Source organism: Cnephaeus nilssonii (genome assembly GCF_951640355.1).
Source record: "Cnephaeus nilssonii genome assembly, chromosome: 16".
NCBI lineage: Eukaryota > Metazoa > Chordata > Mammalia > Chiroptera > Vespertilionidae > Cnephaeus > Cnephaeus nilssonii.
Genome location: NC_137087.1, coordinates 40,626,617 through 40,653,514, shown reverse-complemented (window position 1 = coordinate 40,653,514; position 26,898 = coordinate 40,626,617). Strand labels below are relative to the sequence as shown.

The 26,898-nt window shown below is 36.4% G+C and overlaps 1 protein-coding gene across 1 annotated transcript in view; it reads right to left on the bottom strand.

Annotated features, from left to right (window-relative positions):
- CC2D2B (coiled-coil and C2 domain containing 2B) overlaps nt 1–25,306 on the bottom strand; it is a gene marked incomplete at its 5' end in the record, with an annotated part of 65,555 nt that extends 40,249 nt beyond the window's left edge. Inside the window, 15 exons of the mRNA XM_079794061.1 lie at nt 649–826; nt 3,178–3,296; nt 3,492–3,597; nt 4,971–5,111; nt 8,646–8,743; nt 12,108–12,317; nt 13,852–13,980; nt 14,082–14,218; nt 14,764–14,965; nt 17,178–17,261; nt 18,076–18,141; nt 18,497–18,576; nt 19,876–19,936; nt 21,884–21,941; nt 25,280–25,306. Of these exons, the coding sequence (XP_079650187.1) occupies nt 649–826; nt 3,178–3,296; nt 3,492–3,597; nt 4,971–5,111; nt 8,646–8,743; nt 12,108–12,317; nt 13,852–13,980; nt 14,082–14,218; nt 14,764–14,965; nt 17,178–17,261; nt 18,076–18,141; nt 18,497–18,576; nt 19,876–19,936; nt 21,884–21,922 (1,650 nt within the window). The remainder of the gene's footprint in view (nt 1–648; nt 827–3,177; nt 3,297–3,491; nt 3,598–4,970; nt 5,112–8,645; nt 8,744–12,107; nt 12,318–13,851; nt 13,981–14,081; nt 14,219–14,763; nt 14,966–17,177; nt 17,262–18,075; nt 18,142–18,496; nt 18,577–19,875; nt 19,937–21,883; nt 21,942–25,279) is intronic.
- Between the last annotated feature and the right edge of the window lie 1,592 nt (nt 25,307–26,898).

Below are 26,898 nucleotides of genomic sequence, written 5' to 3'. Positions count from 1 at the left end.
CATCCCAACCTCACATACAAAAATCTTTATTGCCTCAAAACCTTTACTTGGGGTCTAAATGCAAGTTTAACCCCTGTATTGGCCATCAAAATTTCTTGTCTAGATTCCTTTATAGTCTCTAATTTTTCTCTGTTGTCCTATTTTCTTCTTCTTTTAATAGTGCAGGTATCTTTGGACAAAGATTAGGGGTCTATTGTGTGTATGATCTTTCATCAGATTCTTAAAATATCCCAAATCCTAAAATAGGTGAAGAACAAATACAGCAAGAGTCTGAAATCAAGTCAGGGCTGGAGCAATCTGGAGACATCCTTCAATACTACTGTAATAGCTTTACCTCTCATTATAGCTTATACAATCCTCTTCCACCTCACTAGCAAATGAATAGCAATACTGCACATCAAGGGTTGGTAGGAATTTTAGCAGGAAAGAAGAGAAATATTTAGAATCAATCAAATAATTTTGTAGTTATAATATAAAAAACGAGTGATAAACCACAAATATATTATTTATAAATATCTTGTTTAGCCATATAGATCAGTTATCTATTAATATAAAAGAAATAACTTATCACATATAACAACAGCTAACAAGAAATTTAAAATTATGTATAGGTAAAATAAGGTACAAAAGTAAATAACAATGACATACCTCCAAGCAAATTGTTTCAGGCCAATATATTAACTGGATATTGAAAATCTTCTGAAACATGACTTTAAAATCAAACTGCAGAGGAGATATTGAAGTGCAAGAAACCTGTTTATCATTGTATAATATTTTAATAAAATATTTAAGCTTCTGAATTTTGGCTCTCCTCTTTTGTTCATGCCTGAAAATTAAATAAACCTTTAAAAGACACTTGAAAAGCAAAATGGATATAAAATATTCATTTCAAAATGTACCTTAACTTAGTATGTTAAAATATGATTATTTTAGAGGGCAAATGATATCTTTAAGCCCTAAAATGCTTGCCAATATGTGGATAAAAGCCTCTGCTACACAGTAAAATGTTTTTTCAAGAAAAATATTTACTAAAAAATAGAAAAAGAACTAAAATCAGGGTTCTGTAAATCATTCCATTTATAACTTAAAGATATTATAGCAGTTACCTATCATAAGATGATTTATAAGAAGAGGAAACTGAGGGACTTAGTAATGGGGTTGGGGAGCTTAAATCAAGAACTCAAAAATATTGTCTAACTCTTAAAAGAGGCACACACACACACACACACACACACACACACACACACACACACACTCACACCATGCTTTCAATAACCTCCAAGAAGCAGCTCTAAGTCATGAGGCTTGCTGTGTTCTAGTAAAGGCTTTGAAAATCCCTTTAGGCTTTAGGTTGTACACCCTTTTTCTCCAGGAAATTTTTTTCTCTGAACCCAAAGATTTGAGATGGAAGCCAGAGAGGTTAGTTCTATACTCTGGCGCTTATATGAATACACTTGTCAGGGAATAAATTGATCCCTGAGTGATATGAAAGTCCTAAAAAGAGTCTTCCATCCATTCATTTATTCGTTCACTCAACTAACATTTACTGAAAACCGTTTTAGCTGCCACGGGAACGGACCTAATGATGTTTAAGACTTGAGCCACTTTTTCAGAAAGGAGAAGACTGGTTGGAAGATAAGCCTTAGTTGAAATATAAAAATCCCTTCTGTTCTCCACCCTAATCATCCTCTGAGCCCAGGGTCTCCCTGCCCTCATATAAGCCCATCTTCTTCGTAACCTTCTCAGAGGGTTCAGAGACAAAAGATTGCTTATTCTCCGTTAGCCTCTTCTAACCATCTTCCCAATTACCCTTAGAGAAATATCTTAGTAAAATTTGCCCTTCATGTTGCCCTTTGAATGTAATTTTAATAATGAGCTCATGAACTGATGATGAAATTCATTAAGTCAGGATATTTATCTTGAGGTAATCTTGTTTTTTCTTCACCTGTAAACTCTTTAATTCTTCTTTAATTCCTGTACTCCTTTCATCTCTATCATTGACATCAGTACATTATTCTTTTCTAGAGAGTCAATTCTTATTCAACTGGATATTCTAAATGGATAATGAAAGCAATGCCACACTATAGCAATTGCTTTGAAAAGACAGAAAGCACCATATTGTATTTCCTTTTGCCTTGACTTCCACTAAGTTTTAGCGTAGGCTTTCCAGCACAAATACCTTCCTCCGCTTTCTCCTCTTTATTTCCATCTTCCATTTTATGGATCCTGTTCTCTTGTCTTCATTTAGATGGTCCTTTTGTATGTGTGTCTTACATAATAAATTACCTCAGACCCCTTTGAGAAGTAGGCATAGAACAAATAAAGCAGTACTTCACCACTCTACTTTTCTGGTCAGAAAGACAGTAGTGATTATGTCTTTGTGTCTGCTACTTTTTATGTTCATTTTAAAATGCAATCATCCATCCATTCAGTTAATGTACATGAATATTTATTGGGTACCCACTGTCTTACAACACTGTGCTAAATTAAGCACATTCCCAATACTCAAAGACGAATTGGTCCAAAGTGTCCCATGAGACAGAAATATTGAAAAGTTGGACCTAGTTCAGTGCTCTAATTTAGACTTATCCTCTTTAAGAAAGATGAGAGCCACAGGCCTACAGATTGGAGAAATGACAATCTGTGTGATACCTGTTTTTGCATGAAATGTCCCAGGAGTAGGCGGAAACATTATAGCTCAAGGAAGAAGTCACAAGTGGGAAGGAAAGAAGTTTATGTCAAAGTATAAGATTGCCCAGAGGGGCTTCCTGATATAGAATACATTTTATGAAAGCAAAGGGTCCCTTAACAAGCTAGGGCTACTATATAATCTTATTTTACAGTGGCTTTATATCCTACCTATCTATATATGAACAAAAATTACTACCATATCAAAAACAAAAAACAAATCAAGCCAAACTGTTTTATGTACTACCTCACTGATGAATTAGAGACGTGACCCTGGGCTACTTAACCTTTTATAAGCGTAAATTCCCCCATCTTTAAGATGAGGATAACACCATAGTACTATAGTAGCAATTAAGTGTCCAAATGTATAAGATAAAGAAGCAAAGTGCCCAGCATATGGTACTCACTCAAGAAATCTAACATTATTATTAAAAATTAAACAATTACTAGATAACATATAAGAAAAAATAATCCTATAAAATTGCTTACAGTGAACATTTGGATAAGTTTGTTAATTCTTCAGCAAAAGAAAGTTGTGGCATCAAAGTAATTGGCTTTATTCCTTCAATATCTGTTTCTTCAAGTTCTGAAGCTAAAGATAAGAGGCTCTAGAAACCAAAAAAAACCCAAATGTATAATTTACAAGGTAAATTCATTGTTTAGGACAATTATTCTTAATATTAAACTTATATCTCCTATATTTGTAATTTTGTTGGGTAACTGTTACAAATACAAAGATATCCTATTTTATCTATTAAATATTATAACTATTTGAGTTAAATATAATTTTTCAATATAAATACCTCCTCATTTCCCCCAATGTTATATGCTTTTCCTTCCATTTTCTTCTCAGTCTCAGACATTTCTGACATTTCTCCTTGATTTTGTTCATCAAATTTATTTTTTATCCTAGTTAATAATAAATAGAATTATTTAAAGCAAATATAATGAGAGTATTGGACAGTTATAATTGTACTTGCACAGCTCTATGAATATACTAAAAACCATTGAACTGGACACCTTAATAAAAGAAAGAACTACACACTTTAAATGGGTGAAATGTATGATATGTGAACTATATCTCATTAAAACTGGTTGTTTTTTTATTTAAATTCGTAAAACTGTTTTTAGAATATATGCTTTTGCCTTCTGAAGTACAGTATAGTGAATTCAGTGTGGATATTACCTGTATGGACTGAGACCAGACTACCTGTGTTGACTGGCACTATGGAATTTAGGCAAGTTCCTAAAGTATTCTGTGCCTTACTTTTCTCATTTGAAAATTGTGTTGTTATAAGGATTATATAAACTAATTCATGTGAAGTGCTATTTGGTGCTTGAAGCATAACAAACAATAAATATTATTATTTTCCTCTGATTCGGGGTAGTCAATATGAACTTATTGTTCATAATTAACTTATTGTTCTTTAATATAATGGCTGTCAAACTTTGTCACATTAAAATTGCTGGGGAGCTTTTTTAAAGCTCTTTTTTTTTTTTAGATAAACTGTTGAAAATGTTAGGAATTATAATAAAGGTGATCATGAAACACTTTCATTAAAAACCACTGCAGTCGGGGGGAAAATCAACAAAGTAAACACCATTTTTATTGCCTGAAATTATACTAATCTTTTACAGTTTTGGGGGGAAAAAGCCCCCAGGTACAATGGGTTAGGAAGGAAACCAGTTATTTAACTGTGAGTTCACAGTTTCAGTGAATAACAAGTATAGTTTTTAATTATAACTAGCTCCTCCAATAGACATGTTTTTATAATTTACTAGTACATGTTTTACTTAGGAGTGTGATTGTTGAATCTATGTTTAACTTTATAATTAAGTGCCAAATTGTTTTCAAAGTCACTGTACAATTTTGCATTCCGACCAGCAATCAATGAGAGTTGCTATTACTCAGCATCTTTGAAAGCATGTGTTATTGTCTTTTTCTTTTTCTTTTTTTGTTCTGATTTTTAGCCATTCTAATAGGTTTGTAGTATGTTCCATTGTGGTTTCAAATCACATTACTCTATTGATATGAAGTGATGCTGAGCATCTTCTCATGTGTTCATTTGCCATCCATATACCTTCTTTAGTGAAGTGTCTATTCGAATCTTTTGCCCCTTTTAATTAAATTGTAAGAGTTGTTTATATATTCAAGATACAAGTCCTTTATTGGCTACATCAAATAGTTATCTAGCTTCTTTTCTCCCAATTACTATGAATTACCAGTTATTCATGTGCAGTTCCTCAGAAATGTTATAAGAACAAATAGAACAACCACTCACCTCTGAAACTGTAACTTTATCGGGGTGCTTATAAACCCTTGCTTTTGTCGAAGAGATTTTATCTGTTTCCAAGTACGTAACATACTGTGTAGTAGGGAGAAGTCCTTTTCCCTTTCTAAGTCATAGAGCTGTTTTGTATTACTACAACAATAATGGTAGATTAAAAAAATTAGCAGATTAGAACTACTTAAGTCATTAAGATGGCCTGGAAGAATGTATTACACTAATTCTTCTAGACTCCCCTTGGCCACCTCATGTTTGTTTTTTTTGTTGTTTTTTTCATTTTATCCCTATCTTGATATAGAAACTGAAATTCCATTTAGTGACTCATTCCTTTATGACTTAAAGTTTTTCACTATTTTCTTTGTCATCCCCTTTACATTCTCCCTTTTATGAAGTTTAACACCCGTTTCTACAGGATCTCCTATTAGACTTTCTAATTAAGATGAGCTTGGCTTTATCTTCTGCCTTTGGCACTCCATGAAGCCATGTGAATGCCAGTCAAAATTACTAGTGTTTAACAAATACACTCCATGTAAAAGCTGGCTTTACCCCTAATTTTTAGGATTTTTCCTTTTACCTAGTTTTTGGCTTTTGTAGATTCCTTACCTTTTTGCCATTTCAGCAATAAAGATAGTATTATCAGACATTTTTACTTCTTTTCATTAGAAGGGACATTCAGGGAATCTAGTCTACCATACTGATAGAAAGAGAAGCCTATTGCCATTCATTAATTCATCCACTAAATATTTATTGAGTGCCTACTGCATGCCTGGTACTGTGCTGGTTAAGGGGTGATACAAAGATAAAAAGAAATGTTCCCTGGGTCAGAAAAGCTTATATACATACAAATCAATCAATGCAATAAAATGTTATAGGTGTTATGATAGAAGTTCACATATGCTATAGTGTGGGCATAAATAAGAGAAAGACAGGCAACAGCAGGGGAAGACTTCATAGAGTGTGTGACATTCAATTCAAATCAATAAACTCACAATAGGTAAGTATTATGTATCAGGAAATACTTAAGGTGTTGGTAACTAATATCCCAGAAGGGAAAAAGACAAAGCAAATTACAAATGTGATGAGTATCATGAAAGGGGAAATACGTAAGTGCTATGTGAGTATAAAAAGAAAGAGAATTAATCTAATCTAATGGGCAAAGTAAGAGCCTCCCAGAGAAAGTAATGTGACATTGAATAAAATGTGTATGTTGACTAAGTGTTATGCAGAAAATGATGAAAGAACCTTCTAGAAACTAGAGGCATTAAACAAAGTTATGTAGACATTAGAGAGCATAGTCCATTTGGGGCACTGGATTATAAAGTTCCGAGATCAGAACCCTTAAAATGAGGCTGGAGAAGTCAGCAGGAGGCAGATTATTCAGGGCCTTACAAATCATGCTAAAACCATTAAATTTTATCTTAAAGGTAACAGAAAGCCACCCAACGTGGTCTTATATATTTAGAAAAATCACTCTGATTTCAATATGCAGCATGGTTTCAAGAGAGGTATTTTAGGAGACTATTTGAGTAGTCAGGCTATGAAATACGCACCTGAAGTAAAGCAGAATCAGTGGGAATGGTTACTGGCTGGGTGTGAGCTGGGTGTGAGGGATGAGAGGAGAGGCAAGGAGACAGGTCACAAATGACTTTCAGATGTCTTTCTTGGGTACCAGGTGATTGTGAGTACTAGCCATCTAGTATATGTATAGTCATTAAAGGCTGAATTCATATGTGCCATTCTTTTTTTTTTAATATATTTTATTGATTTTTTTTACAGAGAGGAAGGGAGAGGAATAGAAAGCTAGAAACATCGATGAGAGAGAAACATCGACCAGCTGTCTCCTGCACACCCCCTACCAGGGATGTGCCCGCAACCAAGGTACATGCCCTTGACCGGAATCGAACCTGGGACCTTTCAGTCCGCAGGCCGACGCTCTATCCACTGAGCCAAACCGGTTTTGGCATGTGCCATTCTTATTTAACTAGTAGCCATGTGCATGAATCTGTGCACCAGTAGCTCGCTGCTGCCCTCCAGTAGCTCTCCGCCCACTGCCCTGCCCTCCTGTATCTCCCCGTCACCCCTCCCTCCCTCATAGCTTGTTGCCCTGATCCCTCCTATAGCTCTTTGCTGCCCGCTTGTAGCCAGTAGCTCGCTGCTGTCCTCCTGTAGCTCTCCGCCTGCTGCCCCACCCTCCTGTAGTTCCCTCAGCCGTCCCACTTCCCCCCTCTCCTCCATAGCTTGCTGCCCTGCCCCCTCCTGTAGCTCTCTGCTGCCCGCTTGTAGCTTGCTGCCCCACCCTCCTGCTGATCCATGATCTGGTCGTTACTCCGTTGGTCATTATGCTTCACGGCATAACGACCATTTGCATATTACATCTTTATTATATAGGATTGTATTTCATGCCCACAGTTTTTCCAACAGAAACATTGTTTTTCAAATGACAACAAACTCCCCTTTGAAGCATTTCAACATCACTCTGAAAATTTTTCTGAATGTAAATCTATTACACTGCTTTTTTTTTTGCTTTAATAAAAGCAACAATCACACACACACACACACACACACACACACACACACACACACACACACACAGTATTAGAGTTCTGTCTACCCATCACCATTGGATCCCATCTAAAGCATACTTTTCTTTTTTCTATATTACAGTTTCCTTGTGTTCATTATGCCAATGTTTGTTCTTTGCTTCCAGTTTTAGCTTATAAATAACACTAGTTTATTGTTTTGTAAATACTGATGTCTTCTATTCATTTTCATTCATTCATTCATTCAACTAATATTTATTGAACACTCACTATATGCCAGGTGCTGTGCATGGTATATGTCAACCTTCTCAAGTAATATTGTTTGTATTTAACTAGGTTATTCTAGGAAAACAATTATTTAAAATCAACTCTTGCCTGACATAACAGTTGTCTATATACGAGAGGGATTTGATAGTTAAAGAATTTCCTTGACTTCCTGCCCATTGACCTGACACAGTTCTAAGAGCTTGTAGAACTGTGCCAGATCAATGGACAGTAAGTCAAGGAAATTCTTTAACTATCAAATCCCTCTCGTATGTAGACAACTGTTATGTCTATGCATAATGAAACTTTCTGTTCAATAAGCACCTCCCAGTAAGCTTTCCTGCTATTGGAGATTCCTTGACACATGATTATGTTTTCTCTTGAAATCATTTTTCCAATTATTTCATACTTCCCTAACTTCTCTTTCAACTTGTAGACCATATTTTTTACAGGGGTCCTTAAATCTATAACCTTTTTTGAGTATTGCCTTTAGACTGAATTAATAATATATCGTGCACATATGTATATTTAGAGTAATTCTCAAATATATACAAACACTTGAGATTAATATAATCCAAGTACAAAGAAAAGTATTAGTAAACATAGTTTTAATTGACATGTTTTTTTTTTTAGAATCAATGAATATTAAAACTACAACTACTTTCATGTGACACGTCTGTGATATATTTTTACACACAAAAAAAAATGGGTCTTAAGGAAAGGTTGGAACCCTTTCTGTAAATGCCTAAAAATTAGAGAATCTTTTCTCTTTCTTGTTTTAAATTTTCCATAGCAAGTGAAGTACTCTGTCAAAAAAAGTTACTTAATAAATGCTTGATGAATACATTAAAGGCCCAAAACCTACCTTATCTGCCAATAATAATCTTGTAAAGATTTTCCAGTCAGCTGGCTCAATTCCAAATCATCATTTGATAATTTGGTAGCATGTGTCAGTGCTTTAAGCTACAACAAAGAAAAGACCTTTTTTGGGGTACAGTTCATTCATCTGTTACCATTATCCCAATTCACCTGTAGATCTAGGTTTGTGCAATAGAAGCACAAATATATAAGTTTGGTGTATTACTGCCTTGTCTTCCAAAATATCCTATATAATAAAAGGCTAATATGCAAACTGTCCCCTTAGGAGTTCAACCAACCAGGAGTTCGACCGCTCACTGTGACGTGCACTGACCACCAGGGGGCAGTGCAGAATGAAGGAAGGCTGGGGCTGGCAGCTGGCGGCCAGCAGCTGGGAGAAGGAAGGCCCTGATGGGCCCTGATCACCAGCCAGGGCTATGGACCCTACCCGAAATTCGTGCACAGGTCTCAAGTATTTCATATAAGCACCTTTGGGCAAAACTAAGAAGAACCTCAATATCTGTCTCAGATACAAACATTATACCTTAAACATTCTACATAATCGGTTCATCGGTTAACCTTTTGCACTCGGATGTCGAGTGTGACTCAACACGGTTAGCATTGGTAGCAGCTCGTATGTCGAATTGTATTGAATGTATCAATAATTTGAAATATAAAAAAATCCAAATAAATAAGTTTGTATGAAAAGAAACTCCAGTTTTTTATTCTACTGCTGTGCTTTGTAAAATCTGGGGTACTTAAAAAATTAAATCCTGAGTAGAATAAAGGAATCGAGAAAAAAGCAAGCGAGTGCAAATGGTTAATATAGAGAAATACCAATCAATCAAGATGGCAGAATGAGCACAGGAATCTACCTTCTTCCACTTAAAATCCCATGGTTACACAGAAGATACATGTTTAACTGTCTTTATCCATTTTCATTCCTATACCTATCCTATATAATAAAAGGCTAATATGCAAATTGTCCCCTCAGGAGTTTGACTGGGATACCAGGAGTTTGATCACTTGCTATGATGTGCACTGACCACCAGGGGGCAGTGCAGAACATGGTGGGGCCCTTAGGGAGGAGGAGGCGAGGAGGCCGGGAGGCGGGGAACCTGATCAGCCCTGATTGCCAGCCAGGCCTAGGGACCCTACCTGTGCATGAATTTTGTGCACCGGGCCTCTAGTATAAGTATATTTGTAATTACTTCTATATCTCTCAATAAAAAAAAATAAATGCATAACATTGGAAAATAAGGAAAAATAAAATCAATAGAACAAAATATATTGAAGGAAGTATAAAACAGAATTATCCACAGAAAATATCTTCTATAGAGAAATAAACTGAAGGAAACTATACCTAAGACATGTGCAGGAGAAATCTGTTACAGTTAGAGACAGTTTATAAAAATTCCAAGATAAGAATCAATTGATATAAACTTTTACTGGAAGACAAAAGAGAAGATCTCAACAATTGAGAAGATATACTATATTCCTAGATATGGAAACCGAATTTTTATAAAGATAGAATTTCTTTCTAAATTAATATAATGCAATCACAATAAAAATGGTAATGATTTTGAAAACAGAAGTTGACAAGCTGATTAATGAAGTTAAAAAGCAAGTAACAGCCCTAGCTGGTTTGGCTTAGTGGATAGAGCGTCAACCTGTGGACTGAAGGGTCCCAGGTTTGATTCCAGCCAAGGGCACATGCCTGGGTTGCGGACTCGATCCCCAGTAGGGGACATGCTGGAGGCAGCTGATCAATGATTCTCATCATTGATGTTTCTCTCTCTCTCCCTCTCCCTTTCTCTCTGAAATTAATAAAGAAATATTTTTTTAAAAAATCAAGTAACAGAATGGGACAAAAATATATAAAACATATTCAAAAGGCAGACATCTTTTATGGATATATGTTAAAATTTATTATAGTATGATTAGTTAAAAATAAAGCAAAACAACTGAAAAATGTGAAAATAATATCAACTCTTGTTAAAAACTAAACTGTGGGAAATGGGGTCTGTCCCGTACTGCCAGTGGAAATTCAAATTGGAAAAAAATTTTTGGAAAGGCAATTCATCACTCTCTAATAAAATTTAAGCTTCATGCACCCTTACTTTGACCAAGCAATCTGACTTCCGGGAATCTAGCCTACAAAAGTCTTCACATGTGTGTTCAAATATATAGGTACAAGGATGTTCATTGCTTCAATATGAATGAGGAAAGGACCACCTGGCTGGTGTGGTTCAGTGGTTGAGCACTGACCCATGAACAAAAAGGTAATTGGTTTGATTCCAATCAGGGCACATGCCCAGGTTGCAGGCTGGATTCCCAGTAGGGGTGAGCAGGAGGGCAGCCGATTGATGTTTCCCTCTCATAGATGCTTCTATCTCTCTATCCCTCTCTCCCTTCTTCTCTCTCTAAAGTCAATAAAATCATACATTTTTTAAACAAGGAAATGACCTAAGTATAATAAATGGGGAGTGATTAAACATATTAAAATACAGTTATATTACGGGTCTATATATAGTAATATGGAAAAAATACAAAATTAATTTTTAAAAACGAAGTTGCCAAATTATACATATGGGAAGATCCAATTTATGTTAAAAACTGTTATGGCATATGTATATACAGAGATTCATGGAAAAGAGAACTTAAAAGTTATACTGTAAACCATGAGGTGAAGAAAGTGAGGCTTTGAAGCATCTATACCAAATCTTTTCCACTGAGAATATATTCCTGTATTACTTCTGCAATTTCAAAAAAGCTAGAAGGGAAAAGAGCAGATGTCTGCATAGCTGAATATCCTTTCTACTCTCTCATATTGTCTGCAACATTTCTCCTTGTTCTTTAAGTGAGGTTCAAACTCATATAAATGGACATATTCCAGTTTAAGAATTCCTTGGATGACAGCCAGTCTTCCGCTATTCTGAACTTGGTTCCTCCATTCAAAAAAACAATGGCCATACACACCTCCTATTGCGGATGTGCCCACAACCAAGGCATATGTCCTTGACCAGAATCGAACCTGGGACCTTTCAGTCTGCGGACCGACACTCTATCCACTAAGCCAAACCGGTCAGGGCTGAATTGATCATTCTTAAACTAAGACTCCTCACATTTGATATGAGATATAAGATCGCTGATATTTTTATAAAAAATACTCTATAACAAGACTTAAAACAGCGATATGACTCTTTTAAATCATATTCATTTCAAATACTCTTCTTAAGTCATAGGACCAAGAATACCAGTGATCAGTAAACCATTTATAAGTGCTACATATCCTGCAACTTCTACAGTTTCTTTTTAGAAAAACTGAAATCAACCATTGTTCTTATTGGTTAAATAATTAAAGTGCTAAGGGAAAATGTCCTATGATAACTTGCTCTGTACTAAGAGGTTTGTTTACTCTTTCAATATTAAATGTTCAGCCCAGTAATATTATAAAAACCATTCTCACCTTCTCTAAAAGGAGCTGAGATAAATTCTGTTGCTGCCTGTCCTGAAAACACTCATAAAGTTGGAGCAGCCTAGCACATAATACTTGTTCTTGATTGAAGACAGGATGATGGCTAAATTGCAAACCCACAATGTTGAGATCTAATTGGTACATTTTCCCTTGACCTTCCATTTTGGTCCTAATAGAGCTTTCTAGATCAGATTTCACTGCCTTTAAAGAAAAATGTGTACACAAAGTTAATTTGGTTCTATTTCTTTTTAAATTACCTTTTATAAAAGTAACATATTAATTGTAAGAAAATTAAAAGATACAGAAAATAAAAAAACAATAATTTGATTCTTTTTTCTTGAAGTTGATTATGGCCCTTGATTTCATACAGAGTGTCCCAAAAATAGTATACACACTTTGAATAATTATTAATTCCAATGGGTTAAAATATGAAAAGAAACATCAATTGGGCTATCAGCAGTAAAATGTGTATACATTTTGGGGGGACACCCTATATATTTATAGTACAGCATTTTAATAATCTTGCTATCAGTTATCTTATATAATAAAGAACTAATATGCTAATTAGACTGGACAGCAAAATGACCTTCCAGAATGACCTGCTGGAATGACCAGTGGGTGGGGGGTGGGGCCAGTGAGCCTGCGCCACCAGGTCAGCCATGGCGGTCCCGGCACAGAGGTGGCAGGAGAGGTGGTGGCGTGGGCCTGTCTGGTCCTGGTGCTGCGCCTTCCACAGAGGTGGCCACAGGGGAGCGGGCTTAAGCCACAACTGGACATTCCCCAAGGGCTCCCAGGCTGCCAGAGGAATGTCTGACTGCCAGCTTAGGCCCCATGCCCCAGGGAGTGGGCCTAAGATGGCAGGTGGACATTCCCCCCCCCCGAGGGGTCCCAGACTGGGAGAGGGCACAGGCCAGGCTGAGGGACCACCTTAGTGCACGAACGTTCGTGCACCAGGCCTCTAGTTGTTTATAATACTGTTATGCATTGATAGAGGTTGAACTTTCAAGTTGGAAGGTCCCAAAAAATTTCCTATAGGAACACTATGACAAATTTCCTATAGGAACTGCTGAGTCAATAGTTTGACTATGTGATGATATACTAGTCATCTGTGGATCAGAGTTAAATGGTAAACCCTTATTAAAACACTGTTCCACCCTGGACAGTTTGGCTCAGTGGACAGAGCACCGGCCCACAGACTGAAGGGTCCTGGGTTTGATTCCAGTAAAGAGCATGTACCTCCACTGCAGGCTCAATCTCTGACCCTGGTTGGGGCATGTGAGTGAGGCAATCAATCGATGTGTCTCTCTCAAATCAATGCTTCTCTCTCTCTCCCTCCCTCCTTTTTACTCTCTCTAAAAATCAATGGAAAAATATCCTCAAGTGAAGATTAACAAAAAAACATTGTTGTCTGACACAACTTTCAGCACATTGCCTGTTAAGGATACTATAGAATGAATTTTAATACTCAGTTTAGATGCTTGGTGAAGTGACATATACATTTACTCCCAACTCTAAGGATCCATTGAATACTGAAATTGTGCTTGGATGATGCATTGGACGAAAATCAAAAACATAATTTTAATGAATATTTGACATTTCATCATAGTTTTGCCATTAGTAGTATATTAGTAGACATTAATATATTCAAAGGGTGAGTTAACACCACAAAAATGTAAGTTATAATCAATATTACAAGAATTCTAACCATAATTACAAGTAAATTGTTATTGGTTACCTTCCTGTATATGGTCTTTAGTGCCGGATTTAAAGATTCCTTGCTTATGTTTAGTCTGAATTTCCATGACTGGCTAATAGGTGAAGGTAATGACATTATTTCAGCACTTTCTTCAAACCAACACATTCCCTATCAAAAATATTTAAGAAACATAGTAATTAAATATTTCATCAAAAATAAATATCACATATTTTCAGTGAGTGATTTAACTTGTTAGCTGGTGCACTTGCCTCTTCTAGTTGAAGCAGGCGATTTTCCATTTTGTTGCAGGTCTTTTTATATATTTTTGGCTTTCTCTGCATATAGAATCCTTCGTCTTCTAAAATGCGTGGCATCATATCTTTCGGCAGTTTACGTTGGTTGACCACTTAATAACAAAACCTATATATTACTTTAAAAGTCCAACATGTTAAACTGGTATTGACCAAACAGGAAGCGAAGGGGAACTAAAGTCTAGCAGCAAGCTTAAATACACACACACACACACACACACACACACACATACACAAAATGAGTTTTTTTAATCAATCATCTTAAACTCAGAGAAGGCATGAAGAACAAATATAGAAAATATTCTATAATTTAAGAACAGTCCTCCTGAGGATATGCTTATTGATTTTAGGAAGAGGGAGAGAGAGGAAGGGGAGAGAGGGAGAGGGGAGCAAAACAGAAACATCAATGTGAAACAGAACATCCATCTGTCACCTTCCGGATCAAATCCGCAACCTACATATGTGCCCTGACTGGAATCGAACCCATAACCTTTTGGTATATGGGAAGATGTTCCAACCAAATGAGCTACACCAACCGGGGCTAGATCGGTACATTTTATCTATCCAGCATACAAAAAAGCTATTATCCTTTAATATGATTCATTAATGACTTAATTATTTTATTGTAAAAGAACTTTACCTGAGGAACTACTTGGCACAAAAATATTTGCCTGTTGTCTCTTGATTTGTTCTTGATCATCTTCATATTCAGCAGCTTTTACTTCAAGTAAATCTGGAAAAATTACTTCTTCCATATAATAATCTTTATCATGGCTTTCAGCAAAATCTTGTAAATTATCACCAAGTGATAAATGTTTAGGGTAACTATCATTTACTAATCTCTGTTGAATACCAAAAATAAAAATAAGTACACATTATTATCCTTCTGATCCATGCCACCCAGTTCAAGATCAAGCTGAAACTGTTATAATGAAATTTCACTGAACATAGAGGAACTCATTGAAGGCTTAATCTTTTACAATATGATTTTTCTATAACACTTCCTTGCAATTCTCAATGAAAAATTAATGAAATAGAATTATAATTCAAGCCCCTCCTCTCCTTTGGAAAATTTCCTGAGATATTGGGCTATGACACATCACTGAGAATTCATAGTGTAGGGCAAGTCCTGATACATCAGGCCATGTGGTCCTAAACCCCATTTTTTTCACTATTCAGAAAGCAGTAGTACCTAAAGTGATTGTGGAGCATCCCTGATGTTTTCTGGATGGCATTCGAGAAAAACAAAGAAGAAAAGTAAAGATTCAACATTGAAGTCTAAGGCAGAGTGATTATAGTGAAATTCGAAAACATGCTATGTATAAAAGTTATAATCTGAATATAGGTATTGGAAAATATATTACTAAATATAAAAATGCATACTTTTTATATCATGATCATGAATTGTGAGTCTCTTCACACACAAAAATCAATTCATTTTGAATGACTTTATTGTCTAATTTAATATTGGCACATATTGAAAAAGAGGAGACAGAGAGTATGTGAGTCATGCAAATAAAAACCCCTCAATTAAAAAAATATATTTAGGGGTAAATACTTAAATAAAAAGAATTAATCACACAGTGTCTTTGAATAGAGGACCTTACATGCCTTGATCAGGTCTGACAAAATTAAGTAACATAGTTAAGCATCACCTAGGTTCATATGGAGTAAACACCCATCATACCCTGTCTCCTACCCCTGTCATGAAATCAAGAAAATATTTTATTGCTCAATGGTTAGAGCATAGGCCCACACACCGAAGAGTCTCGGGTTTGATTCCCAGTCAAAGGCACATACCTCGGTTGCTACTTTGCTCCCCATCTGGGGTCAGGGCTCATGCGGGAAGCAACCAGTCGGTGTGTCTCTCTCATATCAATGTCTCTGTCTCTCTCTTTCTGTTTCCCTCCTTCCCTCCTTCCCTCCTTTCTGCTCTCTCTGAAAAGCAATGGAAAAAATATTCTCAAGTGAGGATTTTAAAAAATGAAAGTATTTTATATCTAGAAATCTTTATGGTATCTTTTTCAGAATTCAAACAAAGTATGGCACTGATATCTAGAAGCAAGATTTGGGAGATCCTCACATAGGGGATCTTTTTGGAGATTCCAATCATAAGACAAAAAGAACTCTCTTTGTTCCAGCTGCAGCCCCCATTATCAATCTTCCTTTATAGCATCCCTGATGTGGGCCAGGGCTTTCAACTTGCCTTCGGAGGGAAGGCCCACATCGGGGATGCTATAAAGGAAGACTGAATGGTGTACAGTAGAAAGGCAAATGGGGGTTCAAGAGGGACCCCAAAGGAGGGCCTGAGGTATTTGGAAATGACTAAAGAGGTGTTAGTAGATAGAAAGAATTCTGAGAAATAAGAGATACTGGGTGAGGGGACTCAAGGAAACTGTGGAGAGACTTGAAGGTAGAGAGGAATTAGAGAAAAATACAGAGGAACATGAGTAGATAGGACGATCAATAAAAGTGACTGACAAATGAGGAGGCAATGGGGAAAGACTAGTGAGACTGGAGGAAAAGACAACCAGGGAATAATAGGAGGGGCTGAGGAGTTTGAAGGGAAGTGGGAAGAAGTGACAGAAATTGGAAGACTCTAGGATTGGACTAGGAAGGATGGACATAGGGACTCTATGGAGAGTAATAGAGATTATTGAGAACAAGGTGGGGCACTTGGAGAGAAGGACAGGAACAACAGAAGAAAGAGAAAACACAGGCTTTGCAGCTGACAGCCTATATTTCCCAACTCTATCAATGCTTAACCCCACATTAGTTTCCTCACCTATAAAACAGAGCCAATAACAGTGCCTGCCTTACAGGGTTTTTATGAGGAATGAATGATACAATCCACATGAAAAATTTAGTGTGTCATTGGGCATCCAGTAAGCACTCAATAAATTTTAGGAATTATTATGAACAGCTCAATTCAGAGAGAACAAGGTCGCTCAATAATAAAAATTTCATCTCCCATCCAAGTATTTCATTCTTTGCCTTTAACAAGAGTTATTTTTCCTGAGAATGAGGGTGATCGAGGAAGGGGAACAAATCCACCTGCTCTGAAGCCTGGCCCAAAGCTGAGCCTTCTTCACCGCTCAGAGTGAAAAACGAAATGCCTGCCTCCAATGAGACTTCAGTCTGTGGGTTAAACAATGGAAAAGCAGTACTCAGTGGTGAAATGAATACTTTTTCTGCTTATACATGAAAGAAAGGTAATAAGGTAAGTAGTAATAAGTGGTAATATTATCTTATTCATGAGCAAGGAGCAAAAGGAGAGACAATATCAAGTTATATTTAACTTCAAGTCTGACTTAGGAATTTTTGTTTTAAGGTTCTGGTAATTGCAATAAAAAACAGAATAGAGTCTAAATCTTCTCCATCTTCCCTATCTCTTCACTCTAGTCAGAATATTAAGAGCATCACCTTACATTTCTATCAAAATGTAGGCTCAGGGCAAATGGTTTTTTCTCTCCCCATTTTTAGGTGCTTTCACAAATATGTGTGGTCACACACAAGTACCACTCCCCCCATCTACAACGTTTTGTAGAGTGAGAGGTAGTTAAAAGTATTTAAAGTGACATACTCATAGTTATAAACTTGCTGGTAAAATAAACTCTCCTTTTTCAATACTGTAAGTGTAAAGCCCTTACACTTTCTTCTCACACACATATTAAAATGAACTGTTTTTAGGGAGGTTTGAGAGAGAAATTAATTCTGTAATAAGTAAAACTCAGTCATTAGGAGTAAAATAATTTTAAAATACATAAAATACAAAAGCTTATTTTATATCCTATTTGTATCTAGCTGCCTAAAATTGGATTACATTATTGACTTAATATGTCTAAATTTACTAAGAATCATTGAACCATATACTTAAAATGGGTGAATCTTTGCTATATAAAGTGTATCTCAATAAAACTGTCTTTTAGGGTTAAAAAAAAAAGTTAATCACCTTAGACCACTGATTTATCTTATTATCAATGAGCAGATGAGTTGAAGATTTTTCACTTTGATTAATCTGAAACAACATAAATGATATAGAAAACTTAATCTTCACAGATAAACGTAAGTCTTTTGTTCAAAATGGATAAAAATCAAGACTTCTCAATGTTTTCCTTTTAAAAAGTATGTACACGTTTCCCTCTGAGATGTCATATATAGTTTCCATGACCAAATCACTTAACTTTTCTTGGATTTAGGTTTGAAAAAAAAACACAACACATGGAAAAGAACTTGAAGTATTTGGATTTAAGGAGCTATATTTAAGACTGAAATTTGGCTCTTTTTTAAAGAAGAAAAGTTAATTTGATACATGTTGCATTTAAACATTAAATTTAAAACGAGGAAAGAAAAAAAAAAACAACAAGCATTACCTTAGCATTTTTTAGCTTTTCTCTTACTTTGCTTCTCAACATTTCTATTATGTTTTTATTTTCTTCTTCTGCATCTAAACCTATCAAGAAGCCAACATAATATAGAGCTCATGACACTTTTGAAAATAACTAAACAACAATAGCAGTAAAAGTGCTTATTAAATAGCTAAATTGCATGCATTTTTAAGGATCATGATAATTATGAAGACTGGGACATTGCTCCATGAGTGCTTAGAACCTCATATAGATGTCCCTTCCCCCTTTTCCATCTGGAGTAAATACTTTTATTATACATGCTCAGGACTAGATTTTGTTTCCCCTACCCTGTGTGTTCTCAGCCTTTGGCTATAGTCCTTCTTTGTAGTCCGGTGGGGGTGAGGGGGGATACTCAGAAAAGCAAACCTTTATCTTTTTCCTTTTGGGAAAAAATCTGTAAGAACTGTTATATTCTATATAGAATATACAAATATAATGTATAATCTCTACAGGATATACAAATATCAATGACAGGTTACTTCAACATGATGAAACTGGAGAGGAAGGAATCTAAAAGGAAGAGATACATTTCTAGGTACCAATTAGTCAGTTTTGTAAAATCTGAGGAGCCCTACTTCTGCTAGCTTTTAAAATGAAACAGTCTTGTAGAGTATAAAGAGAACTCCAGCTATTGTATGCACCCCAAACTATGTGTTATTTTCTACTCATCCGCTAGATGATCCACCAGATGAACTGAGAAAGACAGGAGTTGAGCAGTCCTAGGTATAGTAGCAAGTGGAGGACCTTTTGGTCATTTTGCCTTGCATTTTTCTTTTTCTTCTCCCTGCTTCTGACTACTTAAAGGCTGCATAGAGGATGGTGGAAATAAAGGGTAAGAAAAAGCTAAACCACTATAGGTCATAAGAATCTTCATTCTTAACTGCAGTATTTCCTGGTATAATTTAAAAATGACTAGTTGGTTTGTTTATACTCTATTCCCAGAACTTAGAATGGCAGGGGGCATATAATATGTGCTCAATAATAGTGAATGAACTAGGGTTCAACCATTACTTATGTATTTTTCTCGAGATCTAGACCTTCCTGAAGCAAGTTCTACATCTATATATCTTCATGGTGTAACACAGTCTCAAACACTCATAGATTCTCCATGTTTGCAGAGAGAGAGAAAATAAAATCTTAATAAAATTTTTCATCACATATATAGATTTTATTAATTATTTCCTTATGCCCATCCTGTATTATCTAGGAAGCTTAGTTTCTATTTGAATTCATCTCTTAATAAACTTGTATTCCCAGCTGAAACCCTATGATAGGATTAGTCATTTACATCTTTTAAAAATAAAAACCAACAGCATCAGAATTATGGTATACTTATTGAGGACCTTTTTGAAGATGCTTGTCTACATTTTCTTCTACTGCAATATTATCTGTCTCTTCAGACATCTGCAAAAAAAAGGGGGGGTGAAAGTTACCTTGCATCTTTTTGTTTTGGCATTGAACATCTTTTCAAATGTTCATCACCCCTTTGAAAGTCATCTCCTTTAAAATGCCAATTCATAGCCTTTGCCTGTTTTCTTAAATTTCATCTTTTTATCAGTTGGTATGAGCTCTTTATATATGGTGGGCTTTTAATTAAGAAGTTGCTCTCTGTAACATCAAAAAGGACCTTTATAAAAAATTTATTTATCCTCACCTGAGGATATGTATATTGATTTGAGAGAGAGAGAGAGAGAGAGAGAGAGAGAGAGAGAGAGAGAGAAATAAACATCTATGTGAGAGAGAAACATCTATGTGAGAAACATCTATTGGAATTGAACCCGAAACTCCTTGCTGTATGGGATGATGCTCCAATCAACTGAGCCATCCGGCCAGGGCTCAAAAAGGACCTTTTAATAATAAAATCTAATGGTTAGTTCTTAGTGATCATATATTGCCTACTTCATATACCTTTTAGGAGGTTCAAAAGAGGTCAGACATATGAAAATACTTTGAAACTCAATACTGTATCAGTGTTAGCTTTTATCTGATTCATTGCAGCATCTGATGTTGGGCATCTTTATTATCTGAGAACGTTTTATATCCTTGACTTCTACCCACTTACTCCCTTCTATCTTCAAAGGTCACACTTCTCCTCACAGCTTAAATGTCGGCTCATTCCAAGGCTTTAGGGAGTGCATGTATTCCCATGGCTTCCTAAATCTGTCTCCAACCTTGACTGTTTTGTGAATACCATATTTCTAGCTGCCTACTAGTATTTGTAATTGAATGTCCTATCATTATCAATATGCTAAAATGAGAATTTATTGCCTTTACCATTTTTTAAACCTCAGTATTCTAAAAATTAAACCATACTAGCAATGTTAAATCCTTATTTAGAATGGTATGGATAAGTTTGTTTTTCATGTTAAGTTTAAGAAATAGAACAGTAAAAGACTCCTTAAATAACAACTGTACATGCTAACCAAACTAATGTGTAGTTGGAGTGGAAAGAGCAAGCAGACACACATCAGCTTTCCCATCACAGTAAAGATATGGATTCGTGTCAAAAGTCAAGTCAGAGTATTGAGACGATCGTAGTAAAGACATTACTATCACAATAAGAGCTCTGTCTACACACTTTCAGAAAGAACTTCAAAATCCACCAGTAGCTCCTGTACCATCCTTAAGAACTAATGAATAAGGTCAACATGAACTAAGATGTTCTGTTCTTATTAAACCTTCAGTATCTTCTTCAACATAATTAAAAATACCTAATTCTATTCTTGCCCAAGGGACAGTAACCCTTGAAAGTATGATGAGATATCAATCCTGGCAAGTGATTGATAGAAGTCTCCCTTTAATTCACAATAATCTTGTCTAGCATTCCCAGGATTTATAACTTTCCCTCCCCATCTAGAAGCAGGGATAAATGTGCAACTTCATATACATGAACAACAGTTTGGTGATTGCAGTGGGGGAGATGGGTGGAAGTGGAAGAGGGCATAGAGGGGATAAATTGTTATGGAAAAATAAAATAAAATAAATTTTAATTGGATTAAAAGACATGTAGATCTCAGTCCTATATATGTTTCACTCACTGATAAAAAAAAGAAAAACATTTTATTTTTAGCAAAGCAGAAATGGATTGCTGACTGGCTGAGAAAAGATAAAGTTAATATTTAAGTAAGGGAATAAATAAGTAAATATATAAATAACTCACTTCTAATGTTCTTTATTACATAACTGACAGATCAAATAATTCATCCCTAATACCTCTTATTATTTATTTTTAGCATATGTACATGTGATTTATGTATAGAACCAAATACATCACATTTTTAGGATTATACTGCATTGATAATTGGGTATTTAGTGTCATCAAAATCCTTATAAGCTCCATTAATACCTTACCTTTTTAATATCTTGTTTTCGCTTTGAGAACTTTTTCATGATGATGGTTCTTTCATTTCTAAATAAATAAGAAATAGTCTTAAGAATGATAGAGAATATTACGAAAGAAAACAACTATTATGATACTTGAGATAATATGTTATTTAAAATTTTAATTTAACTGAAAATTAAATAAAGAAATATACTCTCACCTTTAGTAAACAGTAGTTGATAACCTTTAGTATTTAATAGAAATTCTGGTTAATGTAATAAGACATGGAAAAGGAGAGGTATAGCCAAAACCGGTTTGGCTCAGTGGATAGAGCGTGGGTCTGCGGACTGAAGGGTCCCAGGTTCGATTCCGGTCAAGGGCATGTACATTGGTTGCGGGCACATCCCCAGTAGGGGGTGTGAAGGAGGCAGCTGGTCGATGTTTCTCTCTCATCGACGTTTCTAACTCTCTATCCCTCTCCCTTCCTCTCTGTAAAAAATCAATAAAATATGTTTTTAAAAAAGAAAAAAAAGAAAAGAAAAGGAGAGGTATAGTCCTAATCGGTTTGGCTCGGTGGATAGAGCGTGGGCCTGAGGACTCAAGGGTCCCAGGTTCGATTCCGGTCTGGGGCATGTGCCTTGGTTGCGGGCACATCCCCGGTGGGGAGTGTGCAGGAGGCAGCTGATCAATGTTTCTCTCTCATCGATGTTTCTAACTCTCTGTTCCTTGCCCTTCCTCTCTGTAAAAAAATCAACAAAATATATTTAAAGAAAAGGAGAGGTATAACTACTGGAAAGGAGAAGACAAGATTATCCTTGTCTGTAGAAATAGTTTTTTTCACATAGAAAACCCAAGACACTCAATGAAAAAAGCTTAGAAATAATTAGGAAGTTGTTAAGTAGCAGAATAAAAGAACATAGGCCAAAGTTAATAGCTTCCCTATATGCTAACAGAAAAAGGTCACTTCACAATAGTAATATAAAACTTTTGCAAATACCTAGGAGTAACTTTAATTAAAATATGTGGGAACCTATTTGCTGGGTGTGTATTTTATTACTGCTTCAATTTCATCAGTAGTTATCAACCTATTCAGGTTTTCTGATTCTTTGATTGAGTTTTAGAAGGTTGTGTTTTTCTAGGAATATGCCCATTTTGTCCAGATTGTTTCGTTTGTTGGACTAAAGTCATTCATAGTATTTGGTTATGTCCTTTGTATTTCTGTGAGGTCAGTTGTTACTTCTCTTCTTTTGTTTCTGATTTTGTTTGTCTGGTTTATCTCTGTTTGTTTCCTGGTTTGTTCATCAATTTTGTTTATCCTTTCAAAGAACCAGCTCTTGGTTTTATTGATCTTTTGTATTTTTTTTTCAGTGGTGTCATTTATTTCCATTCTGATCTTTATTATTTCATTCCTTCTACTTATTCTGGGCTTTTCTTGTTGTTCTCTTTAAGTTGTAGTGCTAGATAACTTATTACCAGTTTTTCTTGTTTTTTGAGGTAGGCCTGTAGTGCTACGAACTTCCCTGTCAGGACTGCTTTCACTGTGTCCCATAGATTTTGGATTGTTGTGTTTTCATTGTCATTTGTTTCCAGGATGTTTTTTATTTCATCTTTGTTCTCTTTGGTAACCCATTCATTGTTTAAAGCATGCTATTTAGCCTCCATGTATTTGTTTTTGAGCATTTTTATTGTAGCTGATTTCTAATTTCATGCCATTGTGGTCTGAGAATATGCTTGATATGATTTCAATCTTCTTAAATTTGTAAAGATTTAGCTTGTGTCCTAACATGTGATCTATCTTTGAAAATGTCCCATGTGCACTTGAGAAGAATGTGTATTCTGTAGCTTTGGAGTGGAATGTTCTGAAGATGTCAATTAGTTCCAGAAAAGAGAATTTTGAATTTCCTTTCCATTCTTCAAGAACTTCTAAAAGGAACTTAAAATCAATAGCTGGCTTACTGATGCCTATATCTGCAAATTTTATCTGCTAATCTACAAACAACATTAGCAGTAATAATCCTATAGATAGTTAAATTATCAAATGAAAACCTTATTATAGAAGAAATTATTAATCAAATATTTTCACATACCTGGAGATGTTTCTAACCTGGTTCATTTATCATTCCATAAGTGATAAAGGGTAAATGATTATAAACAAAATATTGGACAAAATTGAAGATGTAGATGAAAATTTCATTTGCTCTATTGAAAATATCATGTGGAAGAAAGGAAAAATTATGACTCACACTTTTACCTTTTTACAGCAATTCAACTTTCTGGGTTAGAAAACTTGCTCCAACAGCTAAACCCAATATTCTCTCCAAGGATACTGTTAATATACAATTCTTGCAGTGAAATTTTTTTCTAAACGATAAGGCAATTGAGACTCGATATTTTTGTATCAGAGGATCTGAAGGTCCATAGTGAAAGCCTGAGAATTAAAGTCAAGTAGTTCATTCAGCCTTTTCTTGCTTAGCATTTAGAAATCTCTGGATTCTTCAAATTAATCCAACAGCGCCTTATCACTATGGTGATCCCTCAAATGAAAATTCCTAAAACCTAATTTATGTTTGTGTAAATTTAGTACGGTATTCAATCACCTTGATTACTTCAGTCACATGCCATTTGGTCTCAGGAGTGTTAGTAGAATAAAATTGTGGGAAAATCTCCAGAGTATGAAATGGTCACAACATGCATATTCTGGCATAGAGTAGTATTTCTTTGGTTAATTATGAGCTAACTAGAAATTTGTTTTTCCTTTAGTTTTCTCCCAGCTGCTGTTGGAAATATTTACAAGTGTATTAATCCACTTTCCTTCCTTAGTAGAACTGAATTCAGTCCAAAATCCAATTTTATCTTTATCTTAATTTATCTATTGTCCCATAGCATGATGAATCCTTTCTGATCTCCCTAATGTGGAAAAAATATGACTCGCACTTTTACCTTCTTCAAGCAATTCAACTTTCTGTGTTAGAAAAGTCGCTCCAACAGGTAAACCCAATCTTCTCTTCGATACTAATTTACAATTAGCAGTGTCTCCGAAATCATGCTCTTCGGTGACCACCAATAGCACTTTGATTTCGTAATTTTTGTTCATTACATCCCATTTTGCAAGTTCATCTTGCTGACTGCCCTAAAGTGAGACCTGGGGCGAGCCCTCACCTAACCCTCCACCAATCCTAGCAAGGTGCTCAACACACAGTAGGCACTCAGTAGGTAAAATGGTCCAGGATTTGATACTATTCAAGCACGGCAATCGGCTGGGCAGGCTCTGGAGACTACAAGTCCCAGAGGCCCGTGCGGGTCTGGCCCTGGTTACCTGGGTCCCCTGCGGTTTTTTCCCGTAGTACAGGACTCCAACCTGGCAAAAGACAGGGGAGCTCGACAGAGAAGGGATGAGGGGCCTTAAGCGGCAGTACACCATTCACCTGGGCAGACAGTGTACTCTTGCTTTGTCTGGGTGGCGAAGGCAGAACGGACCAGGTACCGCACACTTACAAGTCACCAACCGCCCCGCACAGCTTCAGACTGGCCGCCCGTTTCGCGCTCACTCCCCGCGGCGGACAAGGAGCATGCGCGATACGGCACGCCGAGGTTCACGGAGCGTGCGCCCCAGGGAATCTGTGCGCTACGTCCGTTCACACGCTCCCCGAACGTGTAGCTCGAATCGAAGCGCCAGCGTCTGTCACCCCGGTCCTCGCCTCCACAGTAACGCGCCCGGTGGGAGCGGAGCTTTGATCACCCGCCTCCTTGGATGTGTGCCCCAGTGGCCGCAGCTGCCCCGGGGAAAAGGTGTGGCCTGGGTCGTGGGAGCCCCGCACCTCTCGCGTCGAGGTGCGAGTACCGGCCGGTGCGGGCCCGCAGCCTCCAGAGGAGCGGGCATTCCCGGGGGAGGATGCTCCCCAGCCCGCCGTCGAAGAGCAGTCGCTCGCGCCGTCGAGGTGCGCTGGGGAGCCTCGGGCGGGCGAGGGTGGCGAGAGGGTGCGCCGAGGGGCGGGCGGCGCGGGTGAGGGCGCGGGGCACCCACGCAGCCCGCCGTCTGTCTCCCGGCGCCTCTGCCTTGCCGGAGCACAGGAGTTCTTTGATTTCAGGTGCTTTGCGTGTGGCATCCCCAAGAGCGCCCTGGATATTCCAGGGGTTCTTTTTTCTTTCTGGAGCTTGCTACTAGTGTAACCAATGTCATACTTTCAGAGTCTTTAAAAAATGGAATGCCAGACCCGCTCACTCGTGTCATGACATCTTCGCTTTACAAACAAAACCGCTTACATGTGTTTTTCTTTTCAGTAAGCTTTTCCTATGCTGTAGTCTAAGGACAAATGAAACTAGTATTTTATTAGATGTTTTACAGGATGAAAGAGTTCTTTTTAATCAAATAAGTGTTGGAAATGCAAACTGCTGCTACCATGAACATCAGCTTATTAAAAGCCCTTAGAATTCCTGAAGTAGCAATTTATTCAGTTTTATTTAACCCACCATTTCCTCACCTTGAGCACAGAATTCTCTGTTTTCCCCACAGAATGAGCATTAACATGATATAAGATACTATTTGGCAAATTCCAAACTATTTGGCAAATCTTGAGCTAAGTAATCTCTATGATCCCTTCAAAATCACAAATACTATGACTCTAAGTAATAATTTGTGTTTATTCTGCCAATATATCTAAAACTGAATCAAGGCTATCAGATGGTACTAGAATTTCTTCTATGACTTACACACATGTGCACACACCTATACAAATGCATATACATTTATGTATAGATATATACAAATATACATACACTTATGTATGTACAATACTAGAATTTATTCTATAATACAGGTATGTATATATGTATATTTATAAACTGATAGAGACAATTTAAAAATTATCTTGAAACCTTTTCTCTATACTAAAAATGTTTTGCACTCTCTCAGCATTTTTCTCTGTAAACTAATCTCAGAATACACAATGCTGTATTAAATCACAAGGAATAATTCATTTTTTTTCTTCTTAAAAATTCAAATATGTAACTATTATCCTCCCATATAGTAAAAGTGTAGTATGCA